Genomic DNA, 23,954 nt, shown 5'->3' with positions numbered 1-23,954 from the left:
ACTTGAGACAAGTGTCTGTCATAATCTATATTCACTTTCAAAGGTACTGGACTGAGATGAAACTGTAAAGTACATGTACTATTGTTATGGTAGTATTGGTGTGTCTGTGAACATCAGTGTTGAAATTGTGAAACTTACAAAGGTACATGACTGTGTAACATCTCACTAACCCAGACCAGCATCAAACCTGTATAACATTTTGTGACGAGTGTGGTAAATATGATAATGTTTGAGATGCTGGTTTGGGATGATTATAAGATTCCCATAGCTGATCCTACCTCTTCTATAACGAGCGATATGTTTCAGAGCGCCCCCTACCCCTGTCGGAACTTGTCCTCCCTGTTGTGACAACGTGGGCATCACTGGAGGAAGATATATGCACAAAATGCCAAAATCTGCATGAACAACTTAGGAAACGCTTTAAACACCACAGGAGAAACTACAGTCAGCGGTGAGTATAGGAGTACAGAACATCTGTATGGGAAACATCTTTAAAACTGGGGTCAGCTTGTTGAATGTTATAAACATCTGGTGTTGTCAGCTTCAGCTTACACCACAGTGAGTATAGGAGTACAGGAACATCTGTATGGGAACATCTGTACGGGAATGTTAATGTTATAAAACTGGTGTTGTCAGCTTCTACACCACAGTGAGTATAGGAGTACAGGAACATCTGTACGGGAACATCTGTACGGGAATGTTAATGTTATAAAACTGGTGTTGTCAGCTTCTACACCACAGTGAGTATAGGAGTACAGGAACATCTGTACGGGAACATCTGTACGGGAATGTTAATGTTATAAAACTGGTGTTGTCAGCTTCTACACCACAGTGAGAATAGGAGTACAGGAACATCTGTACGAGAACATCTGTAAAACTGGTGTTGTCAGCTTCTAAATGTTGACAACACACAAACACAACACAACAAACACTCAGTTGGTACTGACAGGATCAGGATATTAAACACAACTGATGTCCGAAAATGTTCAAGATATTCTGAACTGGGGCCATGTGTATTTCTTGTTTACATGCATAATGAAATAATATTTAAGATTGATTGTAGAAGTTCATACATTGATATTCTGTGAATTGAAAACGGACTCCATCAAGACTTGCTTGCTCTTGTTCAGTAGGCAAGTAGACATAGTAAATATTTAACCTTCTAAGTGAGTGAGTTTAGTTTTATGCCGCACTCAGCAATATTCGAGCTATGTGACGGTGGTCTGTAAATAATCAAGTCTTCACCAGACAATCCAGTGATCAACAGCATGAGCATTGATCTGCGCAATTGCGAACGATGACATATGTCAACCAAATCAGCGAGCCTGACCACCCGATCCCGTTAGTCGCCTCTTACGACAAGCATGGGTTACTGAAGGCACATTCTAACCCAGACCTTCACGGGTTTAAACCTTCTAAGACAATTGTTTGCTTTGTAGTAAATATACAGGGATTACCGAACTTTTTTGTGTGCAAACAGTGCTAACTGCAATGTGTCAGAAAGTATGACATTTATACAACCTTTTCTTAAATACCTGTCTAAGTAAGGACCAACTGTTCTGCCTATGATGAAAGCAAAGTAGTAATTGCAGTTCAGTGATCCTTGGTGGAGGCCAATCCTTGCAGATGGTGGAGTTGGCCAGTTTGTCAGTATGTTGAAACTCCCCACCAGCGGCACATGTGATACTGACAATTGATTTCACGCATCTTTGCTACACAGTCTGATTTTGGATTACTATTTTCAGCTGGATCCATGTCGAGCCTTGATTGGAGAGGTCAAGTTCAGCGACAAGAAGAAGTTCTCCAAGTATACCTTTCAGTTAAAACAGGGGAAACTTGTGTGTTTCAAAGATTCAAAGGTGAACATTTCTCTTGCTTATCAAATTAAGTTTTATGAGTTGAAGAAAATGCCTTTCACAATGGCAAATTATAAGCAAGGAGTTTAAACAACTCTTCAGCAAAGGGGTACCAGGTGGGATGAGATAATAATATCCAGCCCTTAACAGGCAGCATGAGTTGAATACCCCCAGGAAGTTGAGAATACAATTTGAATGGACACAGATCCACAGAAGAGAGTAATGATATTATTATGCACTTTAAGCATGAGCCCCTCTTGCATGTTGTAAGTTGCCTTTCTTAATAGAATATTCATTTTTAAGGCAAAAATAGTTTTGTGACTGATCCTGTAATTTCTGGCATTCCTAAGCGAGTGAAAACCTCTTGTTATTATAATGCTGTTACGAGGCTGACACAGTATGTGGGTCTGTTTTAACAAAGGTCAGATAAACTTATGGTTTCTTCAGGGTACACATCAGCTGCACTCCTGGAATGTAGAAGACATTGTCATCTATCTGGGCATCGACAGTCGCAGATCAGGAGGAAAGTGAGTGGTTTTGGGCAGATTAGACATACATTCAAACTTTGCTTCTTCCAGCAGATCATCAATGTACAACCAGCTATCTGTCCGTGAATGACAATAAATGTTAATATTTACTTCCTCTATGTGAGATTTGTATCACATTTGTCAAACTCATAGAAAAACCTGTCTTAACAGTTTATATGTTTAGGAGAAAGCACCCCCCGAGGTTTTGGTAGAGAATGTAATACAGAGGGCTTTAGCCCCAAGGGATTTACCTCCTCCTTGGTTTTACATTCTCTACCAAACCTCCGAGGGAAGTGTTTCTCTCTAATATATAAACCGGCCAATGATGGATAATTATAATGTAGATGATCATTTAATGAAGCTACATAACAATAATTCTAATTCAACTTAGTATGTAACAAGGAGTGATAGGATTAACCTTTGACCTAGAGGAACTTTGACCTGGTTTAAATAATGAATTTCTTTCACGAAAAAGCAGCGTAAAACGAGTTGAATTAGAATGGGATAACTATACTGTGTTTGTCGAATTGGGGACGTATACCGGTGGTTATACAGCCACAAATTTAATGTTATATCACTAAATTTGCGTCTATATAACAACTGGTAACGTCCCCAATTCGTCAAACACAGTACACCGCCTCTGTGGTGTAGTGGTTAGAGCGTCCGCCCGGAGAGCGGAAGGTCGCGGGTTCGATCCCCGACCGCGTCATACCAAAAGACGTTAAAATATGGCACTTGTTGGTCCCTGCCTGGTGCTCGGCATTAATGGGTACAACAAGGACTGGTCGGCTCGGAGTCAGTATAATGTGTCTGAGTGGGGTATTCATGCTTCACTGTGGTATGGTATCTCAGTGGGCTAGCACTATAAAACCAGCTTAAATCTGGGCTAGTACAAACAGCCACACATACACATACACACGCATGCACGTCGTCATATGAGTGAAATATTCTCAAGCATGACGTAAAACCCAATTTCACCTCCTCACCTCAAACACAGTACAGTTATCCCCTAACTGAAGCTCAAGTAAAATCAATTTAAATGACAGTAACTATAAACCCCAATGTCTTCGTCGGCTCGGTGGCCATGAGGTAGAGCATCCGCTTATTAACCTGATAGATGTGGTTCTAATCCTGCTTGGGAAAACGTTGCACTTTGAAATTGATATTGGACGATATTTTTCAATTGATTTCAAACACTCATATATCATTTGAATGTTGATGTTCATATAGAGTTAGGAAAAAAAACAACCTGGGAAGAGGTCTTAATTACAAAAAGTAAAAACCTTTACAAAAGGAAGAGGTCTTACTTACAAAAAGTAAAACCTGGGAAGAGGTCTTACTTTAAAAAGTAAAACCTGAGAGCAAAAACCCTCAAATGCAGTTATTCCGGGAAACAAGAGATGCTTAATATATAGAGATTATTAACCGAGTGTCTTTCCGTATCATTAATATCATATATTAGGAATGAAAATTGTATTATGCGAGCCTTTGGCGAGCATAATACATCATTTTTATTCCTAATATATAATATTAATGATACGGATACACACGAGGTTAATATCTCTCGTTATCATATAATGTCATTCTTAAAATTACTCTGAAAAAGAAGCAACTCGTGACGAGAGTATATTTGAAGAGAATCAAGCATTTGCATAAGAATACTTAGCGGTACACCAAGGTGAAGGTCGTTCATGACGCCGGCATATGGTTGTGACTGGTCGCTAATACAGTGCAAGCATAACTCATGCTTAAAATAAGATCTTTCTGTCTTAAAAAGAACAACAAAATCAGGCACGTTTTTCTTAGCTTTTTTTCTATTTTCATTGCGGGTAATCACCTCATCAATATCAGTTTCTGATACCTGACGGAATTGATTCATCGCCTGTATTGTGATCGATAGATCGAAATCCTTGGTTGGTACCTTTCAGTTGTGCCTCATAATCCGCATTCACCTTCAATTTGAACGGCACTCCGCTTCATGTTTTCCAAAGTCAATTACTGCAGTAACGACTCCAGAACCTCTGTCACCAATTTTGAGAATGGCGCAGCCATGTTTGTTAACAAACAATGTAAACTCATGACGACGCGTCATCAATGACATGTTAACGCTAATGTTAAAATAGGATTCGCATGGTGTGTATGGAGTTTTGTGAAAGTAGTTCGTGGATTGGACGTAATTTGCATAGTTATCAGATTTGATACCAAGTTTATCAGATTGCTTTATTGCAACCGATAACACCCTCGCTTTAGATGATAAATAGTGAGAAGCACCCTTCAGGTTTATATGGTTTCAAAGTGTGTTGCAGTACAACATTCGAGAGCAAATTTATCATTAGGACCAACACTGACTGGAGTTCAGTGAGAATAGTTTGTCAGGAAACATTATTTTCTGTAGGAGATATTTCCATCCTGATTGGCTCACCCTCATTGTCTGTCCAGAGATACCAACCCATACGATTTTATCGTATTTGTTATTACAAACAACTTAAAATACTCGACTACAATAGCAGTAAAAATATACAAATTTAAAAATTAATGCATTAAATTACATTATCAAATACCATACATACCACACACACACAATAAATTTCAACCACATTTTATTCAGTATCAAGCTGTATGTCAATACTTAATACTGATTTAGTGAGTACAATTTTAGTAACAAGTTCTTAGAATATTTCTCCATATATTATTTGATTAGATGTGAACATTCTTGGGAAAAGTTAACACTCAATTATTGCCTAAAAAGTGCTAAATTTTGCATGAGTTTTTTTGCTCCTTAATACTAATTGGGCTAATTCCTCCTGAGGGTAAGGCAACATCTTCATCCACTGGTGTCGGAGTCAGGAAACTTGGAACATGTTTAGAATGTTTAGTGTTGGAGGTCAACTCAATGCTCAGCAGGATGGGGCAGGACATTTTCATGTCCTTTGGTTGGACAATTTTATAACAAGATCGTAGGTTTGCTGAAATTCATTTACGGCTTAATTGATCACCCTTTAAAAACCAAAAGTCAGTTTTGTGGTCAAACTGGTGTCTGAAGATTTGGAAAGTTGTTGTTTGATGTCATGTTAGGTGGACAGAAAACAACAGACAGATATGTATCATTATAGTTCAGAGTATAAGTATGCAATTCACTTTGGCACAAGATGTTTGTGTTATTGATTGGATATTTCCAAACAATCCTGGCCAGCTCCTGATGAGGCTTGACTGACTTCAGTATACTGTCATTCTCTGTACCTCCATCTTAAAACGGGGCGGTGGGGTAGCCTAATGGTTAAAGCGTTGGCTCGTCACGCCAAAGACCCGGGTTCGATTCCCCACATGGGCACAATGTGTGAAACCCATTTCTGGTGTCCCCCATGCGTGATATTGCTGGAATATTGCTAAAGCTTAATGAAACCCAACTCACTCACTCACTCCATCTTAAAACTGGACATGTCCACATGTGATTGTAACTGCTGACTACAGAACCCTCGTATCTTGCACTTAATTTTAAGAAAAATCCAAATCTACACAGGTTTTCTCAAATGTTTGTCTGTCAACTTTTAATTGGTTAATCGTTAGTCTATTAACAGACCCAAGAAGATCCAGGGTAGAATTGGTCTTCGCAATGCATGCTTGTCGTGAAGAGGCTTAATTAACAGGATCTGTTGGCCAGAATCGCTGACTTGGTTGACACATGTCATTGTATCCCAGTTATGATCGATGCTCATGCTGTTGATCAAACGTTAGTCTGTTAAAAGTTTGTAGCTGTTTTAGTCTGTAGACTGTTACACTGTCAACAGTTTGTAGCTGTTTTAGTCTGTAGACTGTTACTCTGTCAACAATTAGCCTGACATGTGTTATTCTAAAACTTTTTCTGTACTAACTGGATGTGAAGTCAATCCTTATGGCCTGATCTGAAAGATTAATTTTTCTGTATGTGCAGGTCCAAGAACAAGAACGCAGAAAGATGACAGAATGGCAATGGCAGAAAATGAAATAATGCAGAGAAACTGAAGAAACAGAGGATGGTCAGTATAGACTTTGTCTGGAAATAGCTCGTGTCATTAGAATGATACAACAATACACCATTACTACCCTGGCAGCAGATGTTTATACCACTACATCCTCATCACTAGAGTTGCCAGTAATGGTGATTCGGGGGTCACCAGAAGATTCCTGTATTGGCACATACCCAGTTGGAATTTCTATGTGCTTACATCAGAGACGTATTGTTTGAAACAAAGCATCCTCGTCCCTGGATGCAATGCTCAAATACTATTTGACTTGAAGGATAACACATGCATGTTCTTTTAACCCTGTTAGGCCAATACAGTAAATATCTAACAAATTTCCAACTGTTTTCCATGTCTTTCAGTAAAGATATTTGTAGAACAGAAGTAGCTCTTGGATCAAGTTTATCTGGACTCGATGATTTAGTGACAATTTACTGGATGTATATTTAGGGTGTACTTGATGGGGTAATTGAAGTTGTTTTGTTGTGTTCTGTTTCAGTCTGTTGTGATAGACAGTATGATCGTCTCAGTCTACGTCAACAACACAGAGGAGACGTTAAACGTGAGTAACAGTCCGTGGCAGCAGTGCTTGGCTGTACATGGTAGCTGGAACTGTGGTGTTAAAGGTCACATAAACCCTATGGGGTAAAAATACATAAATCACTACCTGGCATCGTTATAAATGAAACCTCGTCATTAAAACTACTCATTTCGACCTTTAATTGACTTAAATCGACCTTTTTGACAACAGTGCACAATATTTCAACCAATCAGAGCGGCGCGACTCTGTGACGTCATATGAGGAATAGCTTTGAGGGCCGATGCAGAATTCATCTACATTTTAGGGGTTAAATTATCTTGTTTACAGGCTTGTATAAACCTGAAATCGCGGACAATTGTTGTGGAAAATGAAAGCTATATGTTCTCACAATCTACTGGCATTTAATTTTGTCTCCCCTGCTTTGCCTAGTTCGAAGTTACAACTTGTTTTCATAGACGCTTCTGTCACAATTGATTGGTGTCGTTAGGCCCTATTTGTATAATGACTGATCCAATTTGATCCCATTTCTGTGTGTTTTTACCTCGATATTTAATCATGTCATGTAAAAATCTGTTTGTATTCTCAAAACAGTGTCGGCCCATAAGTTTTCACATGCAATACAGCAATTAATACTCCCTTGTTGTAACCCGTGTTAGGTGGTATAAACCCTAATGTTATTTGTCATCATTCACTTGATGGTCAGTTAATGAATTTATAACAGGTGTACTGTAATTAGTGGTAACACACTTAGATTACCCGACAAAGGTTCCCATTTGGCATTTCTTGTGTCTGGAGTAAATATTCAACATTATAAACATCGATCAAAGGATTAACCGATAACACGCTGATTGATTAATTACTTTTATCTTACACAGCGGAATTGTCATAAGGTAGTGTTTATGTATGTAGATTTACTAATCTATACTGAATACACTCTGCCGTGTCGGTGTCTGCGTAAAAACAACGTCCTTCTTTCAAAGGATTTACCGGCAATACATTGATTGATTGCCCATTATTGGCTAACTAAATTACTGTTTTAATGAAAGGCGGACATTATGCAATTAGTTGCCAGGTGTGCTATCTTGGGTGACCAATGAGACTATACACCAATACCTGAAAAGATCACTTTTTCGGATATTAAACTGTTAAAAGACACATCATTTGGAACAGTTTTGTGGATATTGATGGATACATTCCTCAAAACAAGGTAATGGCCTGATATTGTTCCTATAACTTTAATCTGTTTTAATTTTAATATTTACATTTTGTTTTTATTCATTTGTCGTAGCATTCAACAGAATCATTGTTTTCACCAGAAGTGTAATGAGACAGACAACATACACTAGGGGTTGTGTGTGCGAATTATGATTCACATTAAGCAAACTATAAAATGTCTAGATATTACAGTTCTGTTATAAATTGACTATAAGTATCAGCAGATCGCCAGCTTTTATTTAGTTTCAATATGCATAAAAGTATGATAATAAACTAATTAGGATTATAAGACCAAATATAAAGATCGCACATTGACTAGTATCTACATACTGGTGAGTGGACATTAACCATGTGAATGTAGCAAGAAATTTATCACAGCAGTATTGTGACTTCGACCCCACCTCGCAAGTGGAAGAAATCGTTATGTTATAAGTTGTGTCATGCAAAATCCTTTTGGTTATGATTCCAATACATATTTAACTTCACGGTAGAAAGTAGTTTTGATTTTCTAACTTGATGAAAACAAACTATAATCTCATTAATTCTAACAGACTTTACGATTTTCAAAATGGCGTCCTGTCGGGGAACATCCGCCAGTCTGTGGATAAATGCTATTTAGGTTTGTTTTCACCGAGTTACAAAAATCAAAACTACTTTCTACTGGTAGTAAAATATGTATTTTATTGATGGCCAATAGATTTTGCATGACATAGCATGATAACATAATTTCTCTCTCCTGCAGCCAGGTGGGTGTCAATATAATACTACTTACAATATTATTGTTACTTCTCGACCACAACCTCACTTCGAGGAAGAAATCGTTATGTTACAAGTTGTGTTATGGAGAATCTTTTATGGTCATCAATCATATACATATTTTTACTATAACTAGTAAGTAGTTTTGATTCTTTAACTTCGTGAAGCGATCTGAACACAAGTAAGATATCATTTCAGGCTTCCACAACGCCGCCGCGACTCACAAACATAACCCATTTAGCAATTTAACCGCGGGTCCTGTGGAAATCTGTGCATGGTGACACCATCACCGACTTCCTAGGAGCAATTGACTACAAAGCAACGATTCAGCATGTCGCTCTTTGATGTCGAGAAATCATCAAATGATGAGCGTGCTACACACTTTCTATACAACTAACTGAAAATCGCTCCTCATATGATGTCACTGCAGTGCTCTGGCGACAGAGTTACGTAACCTGTCTCTGTGGTTTCAGGTTGGCTGAGAGGAAGCAGGCTTAATTTTGGCCACTTTTAATCGCCGGTTATTAATTAACCACAAGTTTTAAAGAATAAATTTGGTGTTCCGCATAAGACTAACCACAAATCTTTCATATGTAATGGTTAAAAGAGTAACAAAAACAAAGTTTAGTGGTTCTTTAAACATCACTGACTGGGTTGTTAACAAATCATCACTGGACTTCACTGGGTTGTTGTTAAACATCACTGATTGACTCGGTTATTGTAAACATCACTGATTGACTGGAGTTGTTGTAAACATCACTGATTGACTGGGTTGTTGTTAAACATCACTGACTGACTGGGTTGTTGTTAAACATCACTGATTGACTGGGTTGTTGTAAACATCACTGATTGACTGGGTTGTTGTAAACATCACTGATTGACTGGGTTGTTGTTAAACATCACTGATTGACTGGGTTGTTGTTAAACATCACTGACTGACTGGGTTGTTGTAAACATCACTGACTGGGTTGTTGTTAAACATCACTGACTGGGTTGTTGTTAAACATCACTGACTGACTGGGTTGTTGTAAACATCACTGATTGACTGGGTTGTTGTAAACATCACTGATTGACTGGGTTGTTGTTAAACATCACTGACTGACTGGGTTGTTGTTAAACATCACTGACTGACTGGGTTGTTGTAAACATCATTGTAAACCAAAAGTCATTGTGTTCTTTAATCTGATTGGTTGAAAAACATGATCGAATGGTATTCGATTCCCGGAAATTCGCTGCGTCTGAATGATGTCACAAATGAGCAGTTCCAGATGCTACCATGGGAGACAGTCAAAATGGCCCGCTGATGAGATTTCACTGCTGTACCCGTACTCGATGTCAATGAATGCAGACACAAAAATGTGTGTGGACCTTTTGGTTTACTTTTGTGTTAGGATTGAAGCACAGAATATTTCATTTGAAACCTTCTGCTGACGCCGCTGGTTCCAAAATGAATTCCTGTGCTTCAAATACTCAATAACACCCGAAATTGGCCAACACATTGATGTTTATCTCCTGACTGGACCGGGTTGTTTCAGGTGTCCAGTCGCGGACAACGCCCAGTCTCTTATAGCCTCCATGAAGAGCAAGAAGAAGATGAGTGGCCAGTTCATGATGAGTGAGGTCATCCTGGAAGGGTCGTTAGGTAGGACTCCTCACGATGTTAAACGTGTTTTAGTGTAATATCCTGAAATTCTTTCAAAGTACATCTTTGGCTTTATTAGCATCTCTGAGAAAGCCAAACTTTACCATGATGTCATATTTTGTTCAGTTCTTAGGGATTTCTGTTTTAGTGAAATACTTGAGACAAGTGTCTGTCATAATCTATATTCACTTTCAAAGGTACTGGACTGAGATGAAACTGTAAAGTACATGTACTATTGTTATGGTAGTATTGGTGTGTCTGTGAACATCAGTGTTGAAATTGTGAAACTTACAAAGGTACATGACTGTGTAACATCTCACTAACCCAGACCAGCATCAAACCTGTATAACATTTTGTGACGAGTGTGGTAAATATGATAATGTTTGAGATGCTGGTTTGGGATGATTATAAGATTCCCATAGCTGATCCTACCTCTTCTATAACGGCGATATGTTTCAGAGCGCCCCCTACCCCTGTCGGAACTTGTCCTCCCTGTTGTGACAACGTGGGCATCACTGGAGGAAGATATATGCACAAATGCCAAAATCTGCATGAACAACTTAGAAACGCTGGAGAAACTACAGTCAGCGGTGAGTACAGGAACATCTATATGGGAACATCTGTAAGGGAATGTTAATGTTATAAAACTGGTGTTGTCAGCTTCTACACCACAGTGAGTATAGGAGTACAGGAACATCTGTATGGGAACATCTGTACGGGAATGTTAATGTTATAAAACTGGTGTTGTCAGCTTCTACACCACAGTGAGTATAGGAGTACAGGAACATCTGTACGGGAACATCTGTACGGGAATGTTAATGTTATAAAACTGGTGTTGTCAGCTTCTAAATGAGTTGACAACATCATGGTAAACATCTGTAACGGGAATGTTAACACAACCACAACAAACACTCAGTTGGTACTGACAGGATCACACATATTAAACACAAACTGATGTCCCAAAATCAGGATATTAAACAAGATGTCCCAAAATGTTCAAGATGAACTGGGGCCATGTGTATTTCTTGTTTACATGCATAATGAAATAATATTTAAGATTGATTGTAGAAGTTCATACATTGATATTCTGTGAATTGAAAACGGACTCCATCAAGACTTGCTTGCTCTTATTCAGTAGGCAAGTAGACATAGTAAATATTTAACCTTCTAAGTGAGTGAGTGAGTTTAGTTTTATGCCGCACTCAGCAATATTCGAGCTATGTGACGGTGGTCTGTAAATAATCAAGTCTGCACCAGGCAATCCAGTGATCAACAGCATGAGCATTGATCTGCGCAATTGCGAACGATGACATATGTCAACCAAATCAGCGAGCCTGACCACCCGATCCCGTTAGTCGCCTCTTACGACAAGCATGGGTTACTGAAGGCACATTCTAACCCAGACCTTCACGGGTTTAAACCTTCTAAGACAATTGTTTGCTTTGTAGTAAATATATACAGGATTTACCGAACTTTTGTGTGCAAACAGTGCTAACTGCAATGTGTCAGAAAGTATGACATTTATACAACCTTTTCTTAAATACCTGTCTAAGTAAGGACCAACTGTTCTGCCTATGATGAAAGCAAAGTAGTAATTGCAGTTCAGTGATCCTTGGTGGAGGCCAATCCTTGCAGATGGTGGAGTTGGCCAGTTTGTCAGTATGTTGAAACTCCCCACCAGCGGCACATGTGATACTGACAATTGATTTCACGCATCTTTGCTACACAGTCTGATTTTGGATTACTATTTTCAGCTGGATCCATGTCGAGCCTTGATTGGAGAGGTCAAGTTCAGCGACAAGAAGAAGTTCTCCAAGTATACCTTTCAGTTAAAACAGGGGAAACTTGTGTGTTTCAAAGATTCAAAGGTGAACATTTCTCTTGCTTATCAAATTAAGTTTTATGAGTTGAAGAAAATGCCTTTCACAATGGCAAATTATAAGCAAGGAGTTTAAACAACTCTTCAGCAAAGGGGTACCAGGTGGGATGAGATAATAATATCCAGCCCTTAACAGGCAGCATGAGTTGAATACCCCCAGGAAGTTGAGAATACAATTTGAATGGACACAGATCCACAGAAGAGAGTAATGATATTATTATGCACTTTAAGCATGAGCCCCTCTTGCATGTTGTAAGTTGCCTTTCTTAATAGAATATTCATTTTTAAGGCAAAAATAGTTTTGTGACTGATCCTGTAATTTCTGGCATTCCTAAGCGAGTGAAAACCTCTTGTTATTATAATGCTGTTACGACGCTGACACAGTATGCGGGTCTGTTTTAACAAAGGTCAGATAAACTTATGTTTTCTTCAGGGTACACATCAGCTGCACTCCTGGAATGTAGAAGACATTGTCATCTATCTGGGCATCGACAGTCGCAGATCAGGAGGAAAGTGAGTTGTTTTGGGCAGATTAGACATACACTCAAACTTTGCTTCTTCCAGCTGATCATCAATGTACAACCAGCTATCTGTCCGTGAATGACAATAAATGTTAATATTTACTTCCTCTATGTGAGATTTGTATCACATTTGTCAAACTCATAGAAAAACCTGTCTTAACAGTTTATATGTTTAGGAGAAAGCACCCCCCGAGGTTTTGGTAGAGAATGTAATACAGAGGGCTTTAGCCCCAAGGGATTTCCCTCCTCCCTTGGTTTTACATTCTCTACCAAAACCGAGGGGAAGTGTTTTCTCTAATATATAAACCGTCAATGATGGATAATTATAATGTAGATGATCATTTAATGAAGCTACATAACAATAATTCTAATTCAACTTAGTATGTAACAAGGAGTGATAGGATTAACCTTTGACCTAGAGGAACTTTGACCTGGTTTAAATAATGAATTTCTTTCACGAAAAAGCAGCGTAAAACGAGTTGAATTAGAATGGGATAACTATACTGTGTTTGTCGAATTGGGGACGTATACCGGTGGTTATACAGCCACAAATTTAATGTTATATCACTAAATTTGCGTCTATATAACAACTGGTTAACGTCCCCAATTCGTCAAACACAGTACACTGCCTCTGTGGTGTAGTGGTTAGAGCGTCCGCCCGGAGAGCGGAAGGTCGCGGGTTCGATCCCCGACCGCGTCATACCAAAAGACGTTAAAATATGGCACTTGTTGGTCCCTGCCTGGTGCTCGGCTTTAATGGGTACAACAAGGACTGGTCGGCTCGGAGTCAGTATAATGTGTCTGAGTGGGGTATTCATGCTTCACTGTGGTATGGTATCTCAGTGGGCTAGCACTATAAAACCAGCTTAAATCTGGGCTAGTACAAACAGCCACACATACACATACACACGCATGCACGTCGTCATATGAGTGAAATATTCTCAAGCATGACGTAAAACCCAATTTCACCTCCTCACCTCAAACACAGTACAGTTATCCCCTAACTGAAGCGCAAGTAAAATCAATTTAAATGACAGTAACTATAAACCCCAATGTCTTCGTCGGCTCGGTGGCCATGAGGTAGAGCATCCGCTTATTAACCTGATAGATGTGGTTCTAATCCTGCTTGGGAAAACGTTGCACTTTGAAATTGATATTGGACGATATTTTTCAATTGATTTCAAACACTCATATATCATTTGAATGTTGATGTTCATATAGAGTTAGGAAAAAAAACAACCTGGGAAGAGGTCTTAATTACAAAAAGTAAAACCTGGGAAGAGGTCTTACTTACAAAAAGTAAAACCTAGGAAGAGGTCTTACTTACAAAAAGTAAAACCTGGGAAGAGGTCTTACTTACAAAAAGTAAAACCTGAGAGCAAAAAAACCCTCAAATGCAGTTATTCCGGGAAACAAGAGATGCTTAATATATAGAGATTATTAACCGAGTGTGTTTCCGTATCATTAATATCATATATTAGGAATGAAAATTGTATTATGCGAGCCTTTGGCGAGCATAATACATCATTTTTATTCCTAATATATAATATTAATGATACGGATACACACGAGGTTAATATCTCTCGTTATCATATAATGTCATTCTTAAAATTACTCTGAAAAAAGAAGCAACTCGTACGTGAGTATATTTGAAGAGAATCAAGCATTTGCGTAAGAATACTTAGCGGTACACCAAGGTGAAGGTCGTTCATGACGTCGGCATATGGTTGTGACTGGTCGCTAATACAGTGCAAGCATAACTCATGCTTAAAATAAGATCTTTCTGTCTTAAAAAGAACAACAAAATCAGGCACGTTTTTCTTAGCTTTTTTTCTATTTTCATTGCGGGTAATCACCTCATCAATATCAGTTTCTGATACCTGACGGAATTGATTCATCGTCTGTATTGTGATCGATAGATCGAAATCCTTGGTTGGTACCTTTCAGTTGTGCCTCATAATCCGTACCTTCAATTTGAACGAAGTACTCCGTTTCATGTTTTCCAAAGTCAATTACTGCAGTAACGACTCCAGAACCTCTGTCACCAATTTTGAGAATGGGGGCAGCCATGTTTGTTAACAAACAATGTAAACTCGCGACGACGTCATCAATAACATGTTAACGTTATAGGATTCGCATGGTGTGTATGGAGTTTTGTGAAAGTAGTTCGTGGATTGACGTAATTTGCATGGTTATCAGATTTGGATACCAAGTTTATCGGATTGCTTTATTGCACCGATAACACCCTCCTTTAGATGATAAATAGTGAGAAGCACCCTTCAGGTTTATATGGTTTCAAAGTGTGTTGCAGTACAACATTCGAGAGCAAATTTATCATTAGGACCAACACTGACTGGAGTTCAGTGAGAATAGTTTGTCAGGAAACATTATTTTCTGTAGGAGATATTTCCATCCTGATTGGCTCACCCTCATTGTCTGTCCAGAGATACCAACCCATACGATTTTATCGTATTTGTTATTACAAACAACTTAAAATACTCGACTACAATAGCAGTAAAAATATACAAATTTAAAAATTAATGCATTAAATTACATTATCAAATACCATACATACCACACACACACAATAAATTTCAACCACATTTTATTCAGTATCAAGCTGTATGTCAATACTTAATACTGATTTAGTGAGTACAATTTTAGTAACAAGTTCTTAGAATATCTATATATTTTTTGATTAGATGTGAACATTCTTGGGAAAAGTTAACACTAATTATTGCCTAAAAGTGCTAAATTTTGCATGAGTTTTTTGCCTTAATACTAATTGGGCTAAATTAGGGTTGGCATCTGTGTTGTGCCCTGATGACGCGAGTGTTGAAGTGTAGTTGTACTGCTTCTTGGTTTCAGGTCCTCACACGGGCTCACATTCATCGTGAAGGGCGAAAAGTGTGTCAAGTGAGTACCAAATAGTGCCAAGCTGGCGTAATGAAGTGAGCGAGTGTGCATGTTTTAGTGATATGTTTAGCAGTATTCCACCAATATCACTGAGGTGGACAAAAGAAAACCTGTTGGATTCTGGATGATAATATAGGTCCCTAGCAATCTGTGCTTGTCCAGAGAGGCAACCAAATGGATAGAAGAAGACTGAAGATTTGCATGTCATTGAATCCTAGATGATCGCGTGTATTTGTGCTTATGCTATTGATCATTGGAAATAGTTGGAATTCTTCTGAACAAACTAAATAAACAGACTTACCGCCAACAAACTGAGTGTACATGAAGTTTGTTTGGATGAAGTAGTTTGTTTTTCAAAGACATAAGGGAAGTGACCTACATGCCTGTGTGTCATTCCTCTCCTTCCCTCATACAGGTTAGCACCTGCTCCTCTACATGTTACTGTTTGTATCTCCACAGGGGCTACTTTGGGCGGAGTCTATGTTTCACGTCTGAGATTGAAATGTTGAAATGGGCATCTGCACTCCTTGTTGCCAAGGTTGGTACATATGACATACATATTTACATGATACTGTAAGCTTTCAGGGGATACTGTATAAAAGAAATATGTATATTTTAGATGAACACCACCCCTCAATGTGAGACTGTCAGTTAAAGTGACATTCCTATCTGTTGTTTCAGCATCCGGAAGGCATCCTGGCATCGTTTTCCTGAAACTCATCCCTGTACCTACATCTGTGAACTCCGTCAGTGAATCATTGGACAGTGTTGTGATTCGTGCTGGACTACAAGGCCGGGGGTCAGCCTACAACTATACGTGACTCTGCTGGCCTTGCCGGCCTCTCCTCCAGCCCCCACAGACGTGAAGTCTGTCCATATAGTGAGATCCTAGCTGCTGTAGCCCACATGTTTGTGGTTCTATGTGTCACAATGACTGTATGAGTGTGGTTCCTGTCAACTGGACTTGTTTCATGTACAAGGGATGCATGTTAGTGAGAACAAGAGGGTGAGGTTTTGCGGTATGAGGTGTTGCGGTATGAGGTTTTGCGGTATGAGGTGTTGCGGTATGACCCCTGTGGAGCCCAAGGTCATTCCACATTCCTGGAAGTGGTCACAGTGGATGATATTGTTCATGCCAAGACATCCTTTATACTGATCCAAGCTGTGCTACATTGAAGCATCCTTTTGAGGAAGTGTTAGTTTCATGCAACAATTGACCATCAGTAGACCCTGTTGTTTATAACAATGATCCTGTTGAAGCTTAATGAAGAAGTACAATCAGCCTCCCAAGGTGGTCGAGTTTTATCTGTGATCTCGATGTTCTGGTTCATTCCTCAAGCCAATGTGATCAACTGAGAAGTGTCAGCCAATGAGAATTTAAGGAGCAGCCTTATGGGTTGTATATTACAGGGATGAAGATCCAGCCAAGCAGATGAATGTTGACGAACCAATCAGAGCCATTGTTACAAGTTACAGGGGAGGTGGTGGACAGACTACAATATGTGATGTGTGACACTATCAGGGCCACTGTACAGAGTGAACAATGTGGCTTGAGGATAGTGGAACAAGTGTGCGTAAGCATCTCCCCATACTGACATCAGTGTAGTGGAGTTGACAGCTTGTCACACTGTGTGGCCCTATGCAGGACTGGTAGTCACTGTTGAAGTAACTTACTTCTAGAAATGTACATGTTCATGAAAATAATGGAGTTGTTGCTTATCACTTTGGAGATTCTGTCACAAAGACTCATAATTAAAATGGTGCTTGTGTCTATGACAGTGTGAATGGCCTGTGGAAGAAGACTGTTCGAGTTTGAGTGATTGTAGTACTTGATTAATTTGGAGGGTGTTTTTTCTCCCTTTTGAAGTTTAGCGTTTGAGCGACATGACAACTTAACTTTCTACATGCCTTAAAGCACACTGAGAAACATAATGTCTGAGGCTTATCCCTTTGTGCCAAAAATTAGACATTCAACTTATATACATGGTGACAAAGATGTTGCAATAAGAAGAGTTGTGCAGGGGTCAAATGATATTTCCTTCTTTGGTATGTTAATTAATCAAAGTTCTAGAGCTTTGATTGAAGATACTATGCTGACTATGGATAGCTGTATTTCAAAATGTCACATGTTTTCTAATGATGTTTTGAACACATGCAGTGAAGATGCAGCCACTTGTGTGTGTATCTTCATGTAGTGTTTCTTGCTGGAATAAATCAGTTTACCTGGATCTGTGCCATGGTCACTTTGGTACATGACACATGGCTCCAGAGTAGGAGCAACAAACACGATCCATATTTTTAAAACAAACATACAGTACGTTGTATTGTTAACACAGTCCATAATGATCACAGACACAGACACAGACACACCTCCATTGTCACACATACTTACAGGGGTGGAAATAAATTTAAAATTGCTAGTGTACTCTGGTACAGTGTAACATGTAAGATCACTTGCCCTGATAATTTTTCCACATATCATACGATTTTCTTGTTCATGTTTTAAATAAACAACAGAGAGAGAGTACAAAAAATACATGTTTGTTTGTGCGCATACAATACATATACGTAAATATAATGCATCAATATATAACAATCAGACAGGTAGGTTTCTCTTCAGATAGATTGCTTGGCTTTTAATAACATTCTTATTGTTGTGCATAACAACTGCTTCAACTTAAATACAGATGGATTTATATGATAATACCCAGGAATAAGCTGCATCCTACTTGTATGGTAGTAAGGACATACTAATAGAAAGTGGTATTCATCCTCTACGACATCTAAATGACACTTACTACATATTGCTATAGTATCGTCGACATTGTCTTTTTTGAAGCACAACTGTTGGACACCCAAATTGTGCGATAAGCAACGAAATTTACATAAAATGCGCCTCAAGTCTCTATTAGTGTACAACGCAGTTTTGTACTCTTCTGCTTCCAAAACTGTTTAACTTTGGAAAGTCAGCTGGACACTGGTACAGCGTCATATGCAAACTTGCTTGCCCGACAGATAAAAACACTGGACTGGGACGTTGGGCAATGGGTTATTTCCACCCCTGACTTACATTGTCTCCCACAGATACACACAGTTACACAGTGGACCATCAATCATGTCGTACTCGCAACACACACATCAAGTGTGTAACATGACTGAAGCTGAGTGTTTTTACTTCAGTTAGTGTTCAACAGCTGGCAGATCTAATCAGTCTTTTAACTGTCACAGTGAGTGTTTTACTTCAGTTAGTGTTCAACAGCTGGCAGATCTAATCAGTCTTTTAACTGTCACAGTGAGTGATTCCTCCTTCCCCGTTATTTACAGCCTACCTGCATATCCAACACTCCACCTGATTTTACCTTTCCTCATGGAAACACCTAGTCAGTGACTTGTAGACATTCTGCTTCTGTTTCTCACCGTCTTGCCATGTGCCCCTCAGGTTAAGCAAGCCACACAAAGCCATGTAAAGCCATGTATGTCAAGTTTAGAGTATACTATAGTTGGGGATTCAACACCTAAGTTTGCAGTCTGAGAAATCCTGTCAATATATGAGATTTTAGTGTTCCTTCTCTTATTATTGTTTCAGTGTCTCCTTGTTGCCAACCTGATTGTGTCAGTAGAAAAACAAACAAGGTTTAATGTAATTTAACAGATGACATTTTTATAATTATTTTGCTCTGTGTAGAGAAATTATCCTTACAACATGTTGAAAACATTTTAATATTTGTGACATTTTAAATTTTTATATTGTTTTTATCTGTACCATGTCTTGTCATCAACAGTTAGGTAGTCAGAATATCTCCAGTCCTAGGTTGCCACGAATATGTCTGTACGAGTGCTACACAGACTTGCTTGTACACACATTCTGAAGTATTATACAGGCTGCCTGTCATTCAGTTTGTGCCATTGTATATTTGTACATTAGTATTTGTAAATATTCATTTCATGTTTTCTATGTTCAGGTTCGATATGTTTGCAGTATACAACAGTAGAGTAAGACATGTATGTGGCTGCTTCCTCCTCACAGTTTTTAAAAGAGACTTAAAAAGAAAAATGTATTTTGCTTCAATATTTGGCATTTTTGTCATGAGCAGCATTTCACAATCCTTTGTATTTCCTTCATTACACAGAATGCACAATACAATAATTCCTGGGGGATAACACTCGAGTAGTATGACCCGTTACACTGAGAAGAGCATAACGTTAAAATGTTGTTTTCCAAAGTATGGCTTAAACATTACATTTGTCGATTTTCTTTGTCGATTTCATGCTACATGATGACAGGGTATTGCCGTCATATGTATAATCAATTGCCCCACGTCATTGTGCCTCTGTGGGGATCCAGAAATGTACCTGCAGCTCTCTGTGACAAGGTTGTCAGGAATGGTGGGGTGGGAGATGGTAGCAACAAACAGTAAGGCATGTTGTCACTTGAGGATTTTACTGCAACATTTGTGGAAACATGTTGAATGTTAACACTTCATTGGTTAATGACAGTGATCGCTTGTAGTGCTTCAGTATGCATGTCCGATACTTTGACATTTTATCGGTTTATATATATATATAGAGAGAGAGAGAGAGACAAACATATGTCTGTATGTGTGTGCCTGCTCACATGCTTACGTGTGTGTGTGTGCAGTTGTGTAAGCAGGATGATTCCTAGTGCAATATTCTCTGTAATAATGTCAGATGGTTTATGTATGTGTTAATGTCATGCCCTGGACAGCATGGTGCCTGCTACTTGGGTCCGTCTACATATTCTCACAGGCCAATACTTGGCCTCCGCAGCTCTGGTCTTAACAATCTCTCAGTTCCTGCTCCACTGGCTGTGACTAGTGTTAGGGTTTGTAGAGGTCACTTGTAGTACACTGATTTATAAACTTTGTTTTACATTATTCATCGAATGCAATGTTTTACTGATTTATAAACTTTGTTTTATATTATTCAGTGAATGCAATGTTAAAAGGTTGTAAATATCTCTGGATTTTGGAAAATATCAAGTTTGAAAAAGTCCCAGGGGCACTTTGTTGGGAATCGTAGATATGCCCCTGCTTCTGATTGCCTGGTAGATACGTACAGAGTAAACTAGTTACGTCACTGCATGACAGCATAATGTAATGGAAGTGAATGTGGTTTTGGTGCAGGCAAACCATGGATGCCGATAGGTAAACTCTGGGATTTGAACTTATGATACAGATTCCACTGTGTCTTTAGTAACTGTGCCTTCAGTTGATTCCCTGATCCTTCAGCTGGATTTTAAAATGGCTTCCGACTATGGTAGATAACATGATTGAGAGCAAATGTGAAATTGACAGAAAGTAAGAAGAGTAAATAATCATTGTAAATCTTATGCAGAATCTTAAAGCCACAATGTGACACATTTTCGACAATATTTTGGCCAATATTGTATATAAAGACTTATTTCACTCTACTTCAAGACGAACAGCTTCCAAACAGAGAACACTTGCCATATATCGAATGTAAACAATTGCTCCGTACATCGAAACCTGTCGCATACGGTGTTGTCTGTGTTTGCCGAACTGGCCTCAATCACAAGTTAGTTATAGGATATTCGTAAAGAGGGACATAGCTCTATGGCCTTCGCTTGAAATAATGTTCGGACGGTAGAGGGCACGAGAGTAGTTTAATGCAACATTGCATTAATTCATGCAAATTCTTTAATTCAATATTGTAACTAATTACATAATTTAATTTTTTTTTAATTATATGGTAGCTTCCCTGAGTGCTGATGGATATTATTGAGAGAAATGCATTATGTATTTTAGAGAAGTGTGGTGTGAAATAGTGCCTTTAAGTGAATTTTATCTTCTGGGAGCATTTCTGAATTATCCATTCTTGGTAATTGCATTGTCAGAAATTTGTTTTAACCTAAAGTATTTTATCAATACAATCTTATGCAATATGATATCTTGTGATAAGAGTTACTTTTTAATATTTCATGTCTAAAATATATTTAAATGTCAGTTGTTGAACATGTTATTTTGTTGTGCCTTCAATCACGGGAATTGGAAATTTTGATTTTTATAATGAAAATATTTATATTTGCAATGAAAAATAGAGTGTTTATAAGAAAATACAACGTTTGTAGAATTTCGTCATAAAAATCAAAATTTCAGATTCCTGTGCTCAAATAAAGAGCAGCAAATTCAGGTGCATGTCAGTTGTGAAAGGGGTCATGGGGAAATAGTTTCTATGTATTATATTGAAAGAGGATCAAGTGAAATAGTTTAATATGTGATCAACAATTGTGGTGATATTTGTTAATAAGTCATTAAGCAATATTTCAGCAACATTCTTCCTTTGCCATTTGTGCATGCAGAGGTATGTGGTTAAACAAATATATATGTGTGATCTTTAGAATTTATGGTGGGAAGGCTGAGACGGCATCGAAAAAAATAGCATGTTACAGTTTTATGGTTAACATATGGTCTTTTTATGAAAGGTTTTATCATTTCAGAAATCTTCTTGAAGCCATCTATTTTACATTTCTTAGTTTTTGTATTTACCTTTCCAACCAGGAATGAATTAAAATGTAATATTTGTTCAAGTCCTTATTTAATGCCAAGCCTGATAATAATGTTTTTGACCAAAACAAATCATGAATTGTTTCCATGATAAAAATGTTGGGTTTTTTTGGTGAATGCTCCCATGGAAATGCGCTTTTTGATGAAATCATGTTGGTCACATTTGAAAAAACCTAAAATAAAATAGAGAAATATATTTGTTTTGTCATGTAAACAAAAGCAAGTAGTACATGTGATTTGAGACTGTTTCATGTTAGAAGCTGTAGTATGGATGAATACAGTATCTCCAGACCAACTCTTCATCCATCTTCAGTCGTTTTGTATTTTTATTTAAAAAATCAAAGGGTTTTGAAAAGATTTCTATTGAAAAAACGGTTAAAGTGTTTTGAGCAATAAAATTTGTAAACAAATACAAAGGAAGTCGGTTCTTAGAAACAAGCCCTCTGAGCCGTTCCCTTGTCATTCCTGTCCTCATTGAGAAACAAGCTATTGTTCACATAGCAAGTAACATTCCTTGTCTGTGTCCACACAGTGCAGCATTTAACTACCTGCACACTCTACCTGGCTTTTGCCAATGGAGGATGTCATTTTCACACGTCTTCTTGTTTGTACATAATATATGAATTTAATTTTTCATGTCATATATTTTAGATATATTTCAAATTATGACAATAAATGCTGTGTTTTAGATATATAGATGTCTGCTGGTGTTGTTTGTTCAAAGTACCCTCAGCTTGTCTCTGTTATGATTCTAGGGCAGAACAAGTCCCCACTACCCTGTGCTTGTCTCTGTGATGATTCTGGGGCAGAGTAAGTTCCCTTACCCTGTGCTTGTCTCTCTGTGATGATTCTGGGGCAGAATAAGTCCCCACTACCCTGTGCTTGTCTCTGTGCTTGAATAAGTCCCCACTACTCTGTGCTTGATCTCTGATGATTCTGGGCAGAATAAGTCCCACTACACCCTGTGCTTGTCTCTCTGTGATGATTCTGGGGCAGAATAAGTCCCCACTACCCTGTGCTTGTCTCTCTGTGATGATTCTGGGGCAGAATAAGTCCCCACTACCCTGTGCTTGTCTCTCTGTGATGATTCTGGGGCAGAATAAGTCCCCACTACCCTGTGCTTGTCTCTCTGTGATGATTCTGGGGCAGAGTAAGTTCCCACTACCCTGTGCTTGTCTCTGTTATGATTCTAGGGCAGAACAAGTCCCCACTACCCTGTGCTTGTCTCTGTCTCCCATGTGATGATTCTGTGGATTCTGGGGCAGAGTAAGTTCCCACTACCCTGTGCTTGTCTCTCTCTGTGATGATTCTGGGGCAGAACTACCCTGTACTTGTCTCTCTGTGAGTCCCCACTACCCTGTGCTTGTCTCTCTGTGATGATTCTGGGGCAGAATAAGTCCCCACTACCCTGTGCTTGTCTCTCTGTGATGATTCTGGGGCAGAAGTAAGTCCCCCTACCCTGTGCTTGTCTCTGTGATGATTCTGGGGCAGAGTAAGTCCCCACTACCCTGTGCTTGTCTCTGTGATGATTCTGGGGCAGAGTAAGTTCCCTTAC

At 38.6% G+C, this 23,954-nt stretch overlaps 1 protein-coding gene and 2 long non-coding RNA genes across 3 annotated transcripts; 2 read left to right on the top strand and 1 right to left on the bottom strand.

The window, feature by feature from the left end:
- The first annotated feature begins 432 nt into the window (after positions 1-432).
- LOC124282185 lies at positions 433-2,406 on the top strand. The gene is made up of 3 exons (XR_006900083.1): positions 433-451; positions 1,746-1,859; positions 2,304-2,406. It is a non-coding gene; the product is annotated as an uncharacterized LOC124282185 (long non-coding RNA).
- A 4,221-nt stretch (positions 2,407-6,627) lies between these two features.
- On the bottom strand, positions 6,628-21,026 carry LOC124282172. The gene is made up of 3 exons (XR_006900079.1): positions 20,722-21,026; positions 17,747-17,750; positions 6,628-6,638 (listed from the first exon to the last, which is right to left on the bottom strand). It is a non-coding gene; the product is annotated as an uncharacterized LOC124282172 (long non-coding RNA).
- On the top strand, positions 10,459-19,479 carry LOC124282171 (arf-GAP with Rho-GAP domain, ANK repeat and PH domain-containing protein 2-like). Its single transcript, XM_046718136.1, has 7 exons — positions 10,459-10,538; positions 10,998-11,128; positions 12,293-12,406; positions 12,851-12,930; positions 15,807-15,854; positions 16,314-16,392; positions 16,536-19,479. Exons 1-7 carry the CDS (start codon positions 10,472-10,474, stop codon positions 16,566-16,568), a joined length of 552 nt encoding a protein of 183 aa, XP_046574092.1. The 5' UTR covers positions 10,459-10,471; the 3' UTR covers positions 16,569-19,479.
- Positions 21,027-23,954: the final 2,928 nt, after the last annotated feature.

This window comes from Haliotis rubra, unplaced genomic scaffold (assembly GCF_003918875.1).
Source record: "Haliotis rubra isolate DU_JTF1 unplaced genomic scaffold, ASM391887v1 Scf294, whole genome shotgun sequence".
Taxonomy (NCBI): domain Eukaryota; kingdom Metazoa; phylum Mollusca; class Gastropoda; order Lepetellida; family Haliotidae; genus Haliotis; species Haliotis rubra.
Note: the sequence above shows the minus strand (reverse complement) of the source record. Positions and strands in the feature narration are given on the sequence as shown.

Bases quoted from the DNA above. Each gene is read 5' to 3' on its own strand.
- LOC124282171 (XM_046718136.1), top strand. From the start codon at position 10,472: ATGAAGAGCAAGAAGAAGATGAGTGGCCAGTTCATGATGAGTGAGGTC. The intron at 11,129-12,292 runs GTGAGTACAGGA...TACTATTTTCAG, and splicing joins TGGAGAAACTACAGTCAGCG to CTGGATCCATGTCGAGCCTT. The intron at 12,931-15,806 runs GTGAGTTGTTTT...TCTTGGTTTCAG, and splicing joins AGTCGCAGATCAGGAGGAAA to GTCCTCACACGGGCTCACAT.